Source organism: Stenella coeruleoalba (genome assembly GCF_951394435.1).
Source record: "Stenella coeruleoalba genome assembly, chromosome: 2".
NCBI lineage: Eukaryota > Metazoa > Chordata > Mammalia > Artiodactyla > Delphinidae > Stenella > Stenella coeruleoalba.
Window position 1 is genome coordinate 12,612,589 of NC_137147.1, and position 15,316 is coordinate 12,627,904.

At 42.3% G+C, this 15,316-nt stretch overlaps 1 protein-coding gene across 2 annotated transcripts in view; it reads left to right on the plus strand.

Moving 5' to 3' along the window:
* Positions 1–6,704: 6,704 nt before the first annotated feature.
* Positions 6,705–15,316, plus strand: part of RPS6KA5 (ribosomal protein S6 kinase A5) — a 182,015-nt gene continuing 173,403 nt past the window's right edge. For both annotated transcript variants that reach the window (XM_079915030.1, XM_079915031.1), the window contains exon 1: positions 6,705–7,085. In XM_079915030.1, coding sequence (XP_079771156.1) covers positions 6,980–7,085 — 106 coding nt within the window. In that variant the 5' untranslated portion in view covers positions 6,705–6,979. The remainder of the gene's footprint in view (positions 7,086–15,316) is intronic.

Sequence of the window (15,316 nt, forward strand, 5' to 3'; positions counted from 1 at the left end):
ACCGGATCCTCAGGTCCAGTCAGGTGCTTCATATCTGCCACATCTGGAGGGTTTCTAAGCTTTGTAGGTTCAATATGGGATACCAGAAAGTAGAGTGAGAAAACTGTCTACATGCTGCTCCCCCTCACAGAATTTCCTTCCCAGTTGTGAACTCAAGGTGTGTGTGTGTGTGCCTTCCCAACATCCTTCTTGAGAACAGTGGCAACACATCCACTTCAGCCATGGATGGCTGCCTTCTGAGAGTATGAACTTCACACTCTGTGACTCTGTTGGTCTCTGCAGCTACAGAGAGTCCCTTAAAGTTCCTGGATCTATACCACACATGAAGGTTCTGACAGGGTCAAAAACAGAATCAAGATGTTGGTAATGTCATTTTGGATTTTTTGAAAGAAGTTCTTTCTTCTCTGAGTATACATCTGAGTGTTTTGATAGAGCCCATTAAAAGGGAGTGTGAGGTGGTGAGCCTCTGGAGTTTCCCAATTCTCACAAATCCAAAGGTGAGGAGATCCCAGCTCACGGTGCACGGATAACGGGGTCATTAAGTCCTGAGGGCTAACACCGAGCAAGGCCCTCCGCCTGCCACTTTGCTCCAGACCCCCACGCTAAGGATAAGACCACGTAGCAAGGTGCCATGCCATGGACACAGGCCCACAAGATAATGGGGTGAGCAGGGACCCCCATTCTAGCACCAGGTACAAGCAAGCCTGGTGAAAGGCCGTTCCTAAGGGGAACAAACCTATTTTCAAGCTTTTTCCTCTATTACTCTTCCCAGCCTTAGCAGAAACCTGGCTTTCTCCTGGATACCTTCCCCTTCCCAGCCCTGTCATGGACAGGCCCACCCTCCCTACTTGTACATCTCTCAGGGCAGGAGGGAGCAGGGATGTTTCCCTCGATTCCAGCAGCTACCTACAGAGCCCTGTCCACTATCTCACTCCTCTTCAGCAGGTGCCTCCTTTGACTCCAAGCCATCCTCTAGTGTCGCTGCCGAATCAGTTAAGCCCCGCCCACCCATTTGATTTGGCACTTTCAGCTGATTTATAATTTTCCTTCCTACCTTCCTACCTTATCCAGCATCATCACTACTTTTGAAAAGTTGCCGTTGTTTCAAAACTCCAACTTGCTCTTACTTACCATCCTCTACTTTAATGCTTGTACATTAGATGCACACTGCAAAAGTGGTTCTACATTATAATCACCTGGGGAGTTACCAAAAAAAAAAAACAACCTGAAGTCGAGGCCCTGCCTCAGACCAATTAATTCATACTTTTCAGAGATGGAAATATTTATTTTTTACGTATCCCAGGTGATTCTAATGTGCAGCCAAGGTTGAGAAGTGGTTTCTACTCATCTATGTGAGCTCCAGCTTCTGGACTCCACCCTGTTCCCCCAGGCTAGCAGTTTATTGCTGGCTTCACTGCCCTCTCACCCTGCTTGGGCCCCAGGGTCACTGATTTCAACCAGGTTGTTGCCCAACTGCCAACCTCCAAACCTGAGGGGGAGTGTAAATTGTTAGAGAAAAGACATTTAACTCTCCTGATTCAGGCTTTCAGACACTACCTGCGCCCCCAGTGCTAGTCAGCAATCATCTAAGCTGGCTCACAATACACAATATTTATTTTCCACAGTGACTGTTCCAAACTGTTTCCACTATCCTCAGACCCCAAATCCACCTCATCCCAGCTCCTTTGTCCCTCAGCACAGAGCTTGAATCTCTGAAGTAAGCTCTTTGCCACATGTGTGCACAACTGTGTGGTTTTTAACTATCTACAAGTGGTATCAGCTCATAGGGCCTATTCCTGCTTTACTGAGATATACCCACAATTAGCTAGTCTTTTTATACCTACTCTTTAAGTGTAGGTTTCCTACTTTCTCTCATTCACTTTTCATTCATTCAACAAACATTTACTGAAAGCCCATTCTGGGCTAGAGCCAATGCTAGATGCCAGGGATACTGAGATGAGATAACCAACATACCCTCAAGTCTATAAGCTGGTCCATGCCTGCCACCAGCCCCTCTTCCCACTCTCCTGCCACAGTGAAGGACTTGGGGCCTCTTCCCATCAAAGGCAAACCTCACAGAGAGCTCAGGCTCCCAGCCCTGCCCACTTTTTCAGAGACTGTCTTCATTGGTTCTCCAACCTCTCCCCCATCACCATCCCATCACCATCCAAACAAGTTCCAGTACTCCTCATCTTAAAAAACAACTGAATAGAAAATTACCATTAGAATACCACAGTCATAACTATTGTAGGCAAGACCCACCAAATGATGCTAAAACCAGTGGGCGGAAGTTTAAAGAGAAACTGAATATTTGCAGAGTCTAAAAGTATCTCACACACCCTCCCAATATTTATTAATTACAGTGGGAAAATAATTTTAGAGAAACCTGGCAAACACCGCCTTAACCAAGTGTTCAAGGTTGACATCCCAAGTAATAAGCATATAAACTTCTTGTACCCGATACGATGAATTGACAGAGCATGTTACCTCTATGGTACTCTTGCCCCAAAATGTGTAACCTCAATTTAATCATAAACAAAACATCAGACGAACCCAAAGCAATGGGTATTCTACAAAAATACTTGACCAGTACTTTTCAAAAGAGTTAAGGTCATGAAAAGCAAGGAAAGACTAAGGAACTGCTACAAATTGGAGAAGACTGAAGAGCCACGGCCACTAAATGTAATGCAGGAAAATGGACTGGATTCTGGCACATAGAAATTGGAATCTCACATAACCTTCATGGGTCACGGTATACTCTTCTTTTCATTCTTTTTCAACCATTTAAAAATACAGAGACCATTTTTATGAAACAAGTGGCGAAATCTGTAGTCTGTCGTTTATTTAAGAATATTGTACTGATGCTAATTTCTCAGTTTTGATGATTGAACTTGGTATGTAACACATTAACCTCAGGAAAAGCTGGGTGGAGGGTGTGTGGAAACTCTATACTGTTTTTGCAACTTATCTGCAATTTAAAAATTATCTGAAAGTAAAAAGTAGAAAAAAAAAACCAACACCTCCCTGGATCCCTTCAGCTAAGGCATTTCTTTATTTTCATTCAGAGGCTAACTCCTTGAAAAACATGTTCATGTTCACTGTTTCTACTCCTTCACCTCTCATTTGCTCTACCAAAATTGCCTAGGAAATCGTCACCAGTGGCACTCAAGTTGGCAAATGTATGGGAACTTTCCCAGATTTCATCTCATGTGACCTCTCAGGGCATGTAACCCAGCTGACCACTCCCTCCTTCTTGAAACACTTTGGCTTCCAAGATACAAAACTCTCTGGGTTTTCCTCCTGCGCTTCCAGCTCCCCCTTCTCATTCCAGCATCTCAATGTTGAAATTCCTAGAGTGCAGTCCTGGGCTCCTCTTCTCTTCCTTCTGCACATTCTCTCCCCTGGTAATCTTATTCATAACTCCGGCCTCAAATACTGTATGTGCCGGTGGTTCCTAAATTTATATCTCTACCCTAGACCTCCCTGCAGAGTTCCAGACTCATATAACCACATAGCTACTTAATATTGGCATTGAATGTCTCAAAATTAAACTCTTGATATTCTCTCTATGTGCTCTTCCTTTAATTCAGCCCCTCATTACACAGTACCACCTTCCTCTTTCCTCCACACAGTTGTACCTGCTAGAAACTTTGGTGTTGTTCCAGACACCCCTTTTATCCTCGCCCATGACATCAATCCTTCATGAAGTCCAAAATATATATCTAGACACCATCCTTTTCTTTTCCATATCTACAATGCCTGCTATCATCTTTTGCCCAAACTGCTGTGATAACCTCCTAACTGGTCTCCCTGTATCCTTTCTTGCTCCCTCCAGCCCAGTCTCCAAACACTAAGTACAGTACCTTTTGAAAATAGTACCCCAATTCTATCATTCTCCCATCTCAATTCCTTCCATTGCTTCTGACTTCACACAGGAAAAACTCCCTAGTTACTAACAGGCTTATCACAAACTGCACGATTGGGTCTCTGTCTGCCTCCCTCACCTCATCTCTTGCTTACTGTGTTATGGCCCCATTTGCTTTCTCTCTCAGTCCCTAACATACAATAGGCTGTTTGCCTGTCTCAGGACTTTGCATCTGCATCTTCCTAGAATTTTCTCGCCCCAGCAATTCACTTGTGAAATTGTCAGGGGAGACTGGATTCTGCTTTGGTAGCAAACAACCCCAACATGTTTGTAGCTTATGCCTATAAAGATTTATTTATTGCTCACATCTCAGTCTGAAGGAGGTCAGGGTGGCTCTTCTTCAAGTGGAGATGCAGGGTTTCAGGGTGCATCTAAAATTGTGGCATGCCCACATTCAACATGTGGCCTTTGTAGGTGCTGTGGAAAGAGAAGAGAGCGTGAGTGATATGCGTGCGGCCAGGCCTGGAAATGGCACACATTGCATGTGCCCACACCCCGTTGGCCAGATCACAGTCACATGACCCTGGCCTAACTGCAAAGGAAAAAATAATGTACTTTTCCTGTGTGTCCAGGAAGAGGAAATGAGATTGGTGAGCGTCAGGCCAATCTCTGCCACATCCTGGTTAAAATCTACTCATGTTTAAAGAATTACCTTAAATAAGACTTCCTTATAAAGGCCCTCAAGCTCCTCTAACCTAAATTAGGCCCCCCTGATATATTCTATTGCAGCACCCTATAATTTTCCTTTACAACATGATCACAATGGAAAGTTTACATTCTTTTATGTGATTATTTAATACTGATTTCCATTTCAAGACTGTATGCTCTACAAGAGCAAGGATTGCATCTGTTTTGCTCCCCTGCGTCCTAGTATCCATCATAGTACTTGGTTCATAACTGGCATAAAAGTTGTTGAGTGAACAAATGAACATTGCACACAGTCATTTCCTGGCTCCAAACAGCACACTACTTGTGGAGGAGAAAGACAAGTAGGCAGTCATGGTTTAGTGGGATGAATATTCCAGGCAGGTAAGCCCAGGGAGCTGAAGCAGCCTGAAGCAGCTGCTGAGGCTTCTCTGCTTTCTTTTCCATGGCAGTCTAACCCAGGAGTCTGCAAACTATGGCCTGCAGGCCAAATCTGTTTTCCTGCCTGTTTTTTTAATGGCCCAAGAGCTAAGAATCATTTTTATACTTTTAAATGTTTGAAAAGAATTAAAAGAATGTATCATCACGCGAAACCTGTGTTAAATTTAATTACAATGTCCATAAATAAAGTTTTATTGGAACACAGCCGTATCGGTTAGTTTACTTATTGTTTAGGGCTACTTTCACACTACAATAGCAGAGGTGAATAGCTGTGAAAGAGACCACATGGCCTGCAAAGCCTAAAATAACTATTTACTATTTGGCTCTTTGAAAAACAGTTTGCTGACCTCCTGATCTAATCCCTGCTTGGTTTAAAAGTTCACTTCTATGTGAATTATATCCAAGTGTCCATCTTTAATCCCCTCCTTTTCCCATTCTCATGGGAAGCTCCCATAAGTTCTATCCTTGCAAAAGTATTCTTGCTGTGCCATCTTTCCCCTCTTCCCTTCAGTCCATCTTCTCACTATAACCGAAGCTAACTTCCAAGAGAACAGCTTTGATATCGTAGCTATTCTTTGAGGCTCCCCATCCTGTACTAAATAAAATCTGCACTGCTTAGCATTGTGGTCAGGTTCTTCATTATCTTATGGAATCTTACCTTTTTAGCTGTGTCTCTTATGTCATACTTCCATCCAGCCTTATCAATCACTTAACCTACCCTTGCCTTCTCCACTTCCAGGCCTAGCTCAGTTACTATCTCTGTATCTGCTGCTGGTATTTCTATCTCACCCATCCTTTTAAGCTGGTTATCTCAAATGCCTCCTTGCCCTAAAAGCCTTCCCCAGCTCCTCTACCGAGAATAATTATTGCCATCTGTACAGTTCTCTTAACAGTTTGTACGACTGTATTATTTCGAATTCTGCTTTACAGTTTCCTATGTATTTCACAGATCGTCTGTTTCTCGTGTTCTATTGAAAGTTGCTTAGGGGCAGGGATTGTATTCTATTTTATTAATCACTGTAGCCTTTTGGTGCCTAGGATGCGTCTTGTCCAAAATGGAAATGTTTATCCTTTGCAAAAGTCCTCATGGTGAGCCGGAATTTTTGAAACGTCTAAGAACTACCCGTACTTAAGCACGAACTCCACTTAACTTTGTTTAGGACTCACTAGGGCGAGTAACACCTTTTTAAGACACGCTGCCGTCCAGCTGGTCACACACCTGTGGATCGCTGCCAGGGACCATCAGGTACGTCTGCAAACACGTGCGTGAGAAGTGCTTTCTTCTAAGCTCCTCCTCTGTCCACGGTGACTGGCGGACCAAACGTTCCAATCAGCTCTCACCGCCTCTTTCGGCAATAGCCAATCACAGATCCCGAGCGCCTCCTGACTACTAGACACTGTTTACTAACAGATCGAAGCTGGGGAATGAGGGGTGTGACCGTTCTGGGAATGTCTGGGACGGGAACGTTCTGACTGCGCGTGCGCACCAGCGGAGACGGGCGGGGCAGAACTCCTGTCTCACCAATCGGAGCGGTCGCGCTCCTCCCTCTCCTGCCACTCCGCCAAGCAACAACAATTCGAGGAGAGGGGCGGGGCGGTTCGTGACGCGTCAGAGACGACTGTCCAATGGGAGCCGGCGCTGACAGATGCGCGCGCCCTCTGCCCAATAAGCGATGGCAGCTCGAATGGCTGTGGCTACCTTGCTGGCTGTGGGCGGAGCAGCTTGACGGAGGAGGCGGTGAAGCAGAGGGCGGTTTGGTTGCGCGGTACTAGCGGTGCCCGCCGAAGGGGGAGGAGGCGGAGGAGCTAGCCGTGCGGCCAGAGCGGGAAAGCTACTCGTCTCGGCGTCCGAGTTCTGGAGCCGCCGCACCTCGGCTCCTGGGGCTGCAGCGGGAGCTGTGAGGGCCCGGGCGTCCGCTGTCTCCCGGGTCCCCTCGGAGGACCCCGCGGGATCGGGAAAGGGAGAAGATGGAGGAGGAGGGCGGCAGCGGCGGTGGCGGCGCCACAGACACCAGCAGGGACGGCGGCGCCGGGGGAGAGCAGCTCCTCACTGTCAAGCACGAGCTGCGGACGGGTGAGCGACCCCGCCCTCTGCCGGCCGGACTGGGCGTGGGGGCGCGCCCTGAGGGCACGCAGGGGTCTGCTCGGGCTGGGGTCACGGGGCCGTGCCGAGGGCGCGGGGGGCGGGCCCTGGGCGGGGCCTCCCGGACGGGGCGGGAGCCCGGGGGTCCCGGGAGGTGGGGGCGCGCCCGAGGGGAGCTGGCGGAAAGTTTTCCCCAGCCCGGGAATGAGCGGCGGGCGCGGGGCGTTAGGGCCCGCGGAGCAGCCCACAGCTGTCTGTTGGCACTGACTCTGAGGATGTCTTCGCGCCCCCTTCCCGCACAGGTGCCACATCTGTCACTGCATCCTGTCTAGGGTGAAAGGTGCGCCTTCCTCAGTGTAGGGTGAACGACGCTTAGTTTTGGAGCATGACTCACTTCTCCGCTGCTCTGCTTCCGTAGAGGGGTCCCTAAGGTGCTGCGGTCCTGTGCAAGATGAAAGGGTGGCTTTCCCCCGGCCTTTTCAGCAGTCCAGTCTCTAGTGATATAAAGAGGGATCGCGGGCTCAGGGACTGAGTGCCTTTATTTGCAATCATCATGAAATACTATACTTGGCCTTAAATTTCTTTCAAAGGTCTCTTGAGAAGAAGGCTCAGTAAATTTGAAGCTGTAGGTAAAAGCGGCTAACTATACAGCTTAAGCGCTCACGTTCTGATGTTTGCGATCACTAGAGTCGTCCCAGGCTTTATACTTGTTACGTTATTCGTTATGGGTTGTTCATTTTGGAAAATGCTTATTCGGACTAATCAGTATAGGTTGGGTTTATATATGTGGAGCCCAGTCTCCTATTAGAGATCCTTTTGCACTTCTGAACAGATAATACATTTTAATGAATTGTTCATTATTACTATTAAATGTTCTTGTGTTTATTAAGGCTTTTGATTCAGCTTCTTTGGCATATTGGGATATTCTTTTATTGTGGAGACACAGAGCTTAAATAGCAGGTTTCAAGTGCGTGCCTTGAAACAACCACCTTGTTAACTGTTTGGAACAGATTGCAAAGTTAGATCTGTCACCTGTTCTTTTATTTTTTTGTTATTGCTGGTTAGCGTTACACTGAGTGCCAGTGTGGTGACTTAATTTAAGAGGGATGTCAAATGCATGCTTACTTATTTCAACATTTTTAAACATTGGCTTAAAATCTTTTTTTTTGGTCATTGTGAATTTGTTATATATCTTGAGCCAGTTACTCCATAATTTTTTGGAGTTCCTAATGTAACCTGTGTATGTTTGGCTGGTTTGATTTTTCTCTCTCAATTTAATAGACAACTGATGTTTTCAAAGGGTTATTCAATGATTTATTCAGTAAACATTTATTCAGTATTAATATCTGATTTTTGCCAGGCTCAGTGTCAGGTGTTTTCTGGTGTGGAAATTTTGAATTTCTTTTTCTTTTCTTACATAATGATTCACTGATTTATGTATGTAGACTCGTTCTGTACAGCAAAAGCTACTTGAAATCATATGCTCGTCAGCAGTTGACAGTGGTGCAGCAAGCAGATTTTTGCTAAATGACCAAGGAGCAACCTACTTTATTAGTAGTCAACCAACTGCTCAGTTTCTGGATTTTGCAAACAATACTAGTTTTTCAAAATTTTTTTACAATGCTAGTTTTGTAGAAAACAATGAGAACTGCTTTATTTCCCCTTCTCTACTCTGTGAATCATCAGCTTCAAGCTTGCATTTTAGAAATTTTTCTGATGGATGGTGAGATTATACTGAATTCATTAGTACTGTTAACTGTCAAAGGAAATGAACAGTCACTTTGATTTATTGCTGAACGCTGGAACAACTGACCGGATATAGTGGTCAAAAACACTGTTAAAATATAGCTTGAAAGATTCTCTCATCTTCAGCCAACTGGGCCCCTGTCAGCACATGATGCTATAATAGGCACCAAAGTAATTTGATCTGATGTGGTCCCTTGCTTCTCAAAATGTGGACAAGCATATAGTCATATCAAGTCAGCAGCTGGCGATTGCCCGTTTGTGCTCAACATTGTATTGTCTGCTGTAGGATGAGTGAAGAGGCAACAAGTTACATATAAGAACATGGAAAGTGTTCCAATAGTGTAGACCAAGTAGCATGGCATCCCTGGACATGAAATTGGAAGACCTGGTTCCAAATCCCAGCTCTGCCAGTTACTAGCTATGTAGACTTGGGCAAGTCAATTCAACTCTTTCACACTCACTTCTCTCATCTACCGAGTGTGAAAATTGAATGAGACTGTTGGTTTGGTTGGCACAGATTAGGCGCTCAGGAGATGTTGGTTGCATGCAAATCTGAAGATCACAAGAGTAAGGGATTGATTAGATCAGTTAAACATTTCTTGACACTTTCTGTTTTCTAGGCTAAATGGTACTGATGATACAAAAAAATGAGAAAATTTCTTGCCCTCTGATGGTAGGGGAGGAGGCCATGTAAACCAGTAATTAGGATATATTGTCATAATGTAATAATAGAAGGATATACAGAGTATAAAGTTAGCAAAGAAGAGGTTTAGGACTTCTAGGTTTCAAATCTAACTCTGTTGAACCACAGCAACAAAAAAGAGGGGGTACTATTGGAAGGGTTATCTTATTCATTTATTCAATAAGTATTTCATTACCTCTTATGTACTGAGTTCTGTTTTATATGCTGGGGTTACAAGACACGTGTGGTCTTCCCACTGAAAGGACTGAGTTGCATCAGGAATCCCTGGAACCAGAGACTGATGCTGTCTGTACTCTCTCCATCTTGAATCTTTGCTTCTTTGCTTGTCTCTATGTGATGGCTTCATTCCTCTCCACTGCTGTTCACCTTTTTCCACGTGGGAAGGAACATGGCTATTGACAGACCCCAAGTTTTATATCTTACAGCTCTCGGTACCAGAGAGACACTGCCTTTTTATCAGCTTCAGGTACAAAAATATTAGCGAAGGACTTTATTAGCCTGGCTTTGGTAAGGTGCCTACTTTTGGATTGTTCAACTAAGGCCAGGGAATAGGATCATGTTCTACTAACATGACAGCTACTATGGTGAACATATGGATGGGGGGGGGGAAACTAAACTCTTAGAAGAGGAAGGGTTGCTGGGAAGACATTTCCTTAGATATCTGTCATTAGGAGAGAGAGCCTAACACTGAGGAGAGGGTCAAGGAAGGGGTATTAGTTACCTATTGCTGTGCAACAAATTATGCCAAAACTTAGTGGCCTAAAGCAACATGATTTCTGTGGGTCAGGAATTCAGGAGTTGCTTAGCCTGATGGTTCTAACTCAGGGTCTCTCATGAGGTTTTAGTCACGATGTTGGCCACGACTGCATTCACCTGAAGACTTGTCTGGGGCAGGAGGTTCCCTTCCAAGACAGCTCACTCACATGTTGTTGGCAGGATGCTTCAGTTCCTTGCTATGTGGACCTCTCCATAGGGCTGCTTGAATGTCCTCATGACATGACAGCTGGCTCCCCCAGAACAAGTGATTGGATGGGGAAGCTGCAATGTCTTTTTTTGTTAAACAGCTTTTTTGAGATATAATTTACATACCATAAAATCCACTTGTTTTAAGTGTACAATTCAATAAATTTTATAGTTACACAACCATCACCACAATCTAATTTTAGAACTTTCCATCACCCTAAAAAGAAACGTCTTACCCATTTATATCGGTCACTCCACATTCCCACAACCCATCCCCAACCCTAGGCAACTGCTAATTCTACTTTCTGTGTATTTGCCTAGGGACATTTCTTATTATGGAACTTTATAATATGTGCTCTTTTATCACTGGCTTCTTTTACTAAACATAGTATTTTCAAGATTCATCCATTTGTAATGTGTGTAAGCACTTCATTTTTTAAATTGACAGGTAATATTTCATTGTGTGGTTGTACTGTATTTTATCCATTCATCATTTGATTGACATTTGGGTTGTTTCAACCTTTTGGTTGTTGTGAATAATGCTGCTATGTACATTTGTGTACAAGTTTCTGCATGGACCTATGTTTTCATTTGTCTTGGGTACATATTAAGAGTAAAATTATTGGATCACGTGGTAAGTCTATGTTTAACTTAAGTTTTCCAAAGTGACTTCACTGCTTTACAGTTCTAGTAGCAAGGGCTCCAGTTCCTCCATATCCTCGCCATCACTTGTTATTTTAGGTCTTTTTGCTTATAGCCATTCCTAGTGAGTATGAAGTGGTATCTCACTGTAGTTTTGATTTGTGTTTCCTAATGACTAATGATGTTGGGCATCTTTTCATGTACTCATGGGCCATTTGTATATGTTTGGAGAAATGTCTATACAGATCCTTTGCCCACTTTTTAATTGGTTAATTTGTCTTTTTTATTATTGAGATATGAGTTATGTATTGTAAATACAGATCCCTTAGATCTGTATTTAGATACATGGTTTACAAATATTTTCTCCCATAAAGTGGATTATCTTTTATTTTTTCCTCAGTGATAACCTTAGAAGCACTATAGTCTTTAATTTTGATGAAGTCCAATTTTTTTCTTTTCTTTCTCTTACTTTTGGTATTGTATCTAAGAAATCATTGACTAATTCAAGGTCACAAAGATTTTATATCTGTTTCCTTCTAAGGGTTGTATGATTTTAGCTGTTACATTTAGGTTTTTGCTTCATTTGTTGAAAGGCTATTCTTTTTCCATTTTGTTTTCTCAGCACTCTTGTCAAAAATCAATTGACTATAGATGTATGGATTTAGTTTTGGACTCTCAATTCAATTCCACTGATTTTTGTGTCTGTCCTTATGCCATCACCACACTGTTTTGACTACTGTAACTTTTTAGTAAGTTTTGATATTGGGAATTGTGAGTCTTCCAGCCTTGTTCTTCTTTTTCAAAATTGTTTTGGCTATTTTGGATCCCTTGAATTTCCACATGAATTTTAGAATTAGCTTGTCAACATTTCTGCAAAGAAGCCAACTATGATTCTGGTAGGGATTACATTAAATCTGTAGATCAGTTTTGGGAGTGTTGCCATCTTAACATATTAAATCTTGTGATTTATGAACATGGAATATTTTTCCATTAATTTAGATCTTCTTTCATTTCTTTCAACATTTTGTAGTTTTCAGACTATATGTTTATACTTCTTTTGTTAAATTTATTCCTAAATATTTTATTCTTTTTGCTGCTATTGTAAAATAATTATTTTCTTAGTTTAATTTTTGGATCATTCACTAAAAGTATATAGAGATATAACTTATTTTTGTATATTAATCTTGTATCCTGCAACCTTGCCTAACTAGTATATTAGTTCTAATGTTTTCTTATTGGATGTCTTACAAGATCACGTCATCTGCAAATAGAGATAGTTTTACTTCTTTCCAATGTGTATGCCTTTTATTTAGTTTTCTTGCTTAATTGTCTTGGCTAGAACCTTCAGCACAGTATTCAATAGAATTGGTGAAAGCACACATCCTTGTCTTATTCCTGATCTTAGCGGGGGAAAGCTTTAGTCTTTCACCATTAAGTATGAAGTTAGCTGTGGGTTTTTCGTAGATACCCTTTATTAGATTGAGGAAATTCTCTTCCTAATTTGTTTGGGTGTTTTTAATCATGAAAAGGCATCGGATTTTTATTTGCATTTAGGGAGATGATCACGTGGTTTTTTTGTTTGTTTTTATTGATGAGGTGTATTACATTAATTAATTTTGGAGTGTTAAGCCAAACTTGTATTCCTGGGATAAATCCCTCTTGGTAATGTGTATAATTCTTTTTATACACCATGCTGGATTCAGTTTGCTAGTGTTTTGTAGAGGATTTCTGTGTCTATATTCATAAGAGGTATTTGTCTCTAGTTTTGTTTTTCTGTGATGTCTCCGTCTGGTTTCCCCAAAATACGCTTGATTGATTTCTGCCTCCAATTAAAGATCGTACATATTTGATTGCTGTCATCCATACTTAGGGTCTTCTAAGTAAAGGCTAACAGAGGTTGAGGGTGGATTATATTTCTGGCTCTGCCCCAAACTTGCTGTGTGACTTGAGATAAATCATTTCGCCTTTCTGAGCCTAAGTTTACTGATCCATAAAGTAAAGGTGTTGGACTGAGTTATATCCAAAGTACTTACCAGCATTAAGTTGGTCTTCAATGGAACTTCTATGGAAATCTTGGTATAGACAAAAGTCAGAAGTGCTGATTTACTTTAAAAGATAATTCTGTTTTGCCAGAGGATTCATGATTGAATCCCATTGAAAAAGAATTCCCTGATACTCTTTGAATATGATTCCATTTATAATGATTTTATTTATACGTAACTTTTTAGGAACATAATGATTATCTACAAAAAGACACAGAAAAATTTCAGTGACAATCTTAGTTATCTGTGAGAACAATGCAGCTCTCCTTTTTATATTATACATGTATAAATATATTTTGTGTTTGTACTTTTCCCTTTTTTTCACACTTTCCTCACCTTGAGAAGAGTAGGCAGAACTTGTGCTCTATCTTTAGCTTTATAGGATACATTGGATGGTCAAAATATAAATAGGTTTTTGATAGTACCCTATCTTAATTCTGTAGAGCCTAGACTTATAAGAAAATCTCTTATTTCTACCATGAGTTTTAGAGATTAAGAAAATGATCTAGGACTTCCCTGGTGGCGCAGTGGTTAAAAATCTGCCTGCCCATGCAGGGGACACAGGTTCGAGCCCTGGTCTGGGAAGATCCCACATGCCGTGGAGCAACTAAGCCCGCGAGCCACAACTCCTGAGCCTGCACTCTTGAGCCTGTGAGCCACAACTACTGAGCCCACGTGACACAACTACTGAAGCCTGTGTGCCTAGAGCCCGTGCTCCGCAACAAGAGAAGCCCACGCGCAGCAAGAAAGATCCAACGCAGCCAAAAATAAATAAATTAATTAATTTAAAAAAGAAAAGAAAATGATATATTTGGGCAAAGTAGGTGGCATCTCAGCCCTTAAATCAAGGGGGATTCAAGTATATTTTGTGTTTGCAGTCTATAACGGGGGCGGGGGTTGCTGGTGGGAAGCTTCTCAGGTGACAAGTCGACTGTTGTATCAGACCCAACATTAACCTGTACTGCAAAGCAAGAAAAAAATCATGAAATCTCAGCTTCCTGGAGACATAAGTGATCTGATGGGCAGGATTGAATTCTTACCCTGAAAAAGAAGATAATGCTTGGTGAAAATTCCTCTAGGGAAAATCTAGCATAATAGCATCATGTGTTGACTGAAGCTTCACAATTAAATACACTGTTGAGAGATGTCAATCCCAAAATGCTGTGGGAGGGAGGGGTTGTCACAGTTTTCTCCTTTGAGCTCCTGTAATGATTTACAGATCTTGGTGCACCTCAGTGGTATGAGCACTCCTACATTCCTCTTGTTTTTCAGGGAAGATGAATAGGGTCTAAAATAGAATCTTGCCCTCATTTTGTTTGTCTCTAGCAGTGCCCCCATGGGTTCAGCTATATCGGTTCCTCCAAAAAGTCAAGGAAGTTCTCTGGACTTTATACCTTCCTAAAGTTGTGAGTGAGCTGGCTAGTTCACTTTTTTTTTTTTTTTTTTAGTACCCAGTAGGCACACTGCCCTGTGACTGCAGAGAGAATAGGGAGTTAAAGTTCCCGATTTTTGACACAGTACTTGGTATTGCAGTTTTATTTATTTCACACTCAAGTTTTTGTGGCAGTGTGCTTCTTTTTATATAACTAGTGCGTTCCTGACAAAACATTGTGTAAATAATATTTTTGTATATCAAATTATTTGGAATAAAGAAGGTGAACTTGGTACTTAAAAGAATCCTATGATTAACTCTTGAAATAAAAAAACTTTTGATTAAGTTTTCCATTTGTGGCTTTACTGTTATTATGTAAATTGGGCCTTACATTGTTATTTTTCTGACACATCATTACAATTTGTAAATTGCAGGTAGCTGCAAACAGGTAAATAGAGTCTTGTGTGGTAGGCTGAAAAATGCACCTCCTCTCCCCAAGATGTCCATGTCCTAACCTGTAAATGCTTCTGTACGTGGCAAAGAGACCTTGCAGATGTGATTAAGGATGGGGAGTTATCCAGGTGGGTCCAATGTAATCACAGGGTCCTTATGAGAGGGAGGTCGGCAGGTCAGAGAGAAGGTGTTGTGAGAATGGAAATAGAGGGAGAGAAGATGCAACAGTGGCATCAGAGATTGGACTGAAGCCGTTACTGGAAGGGGGCCATGAGCCAAGGCACGTGAGCAGGCTCTAGAC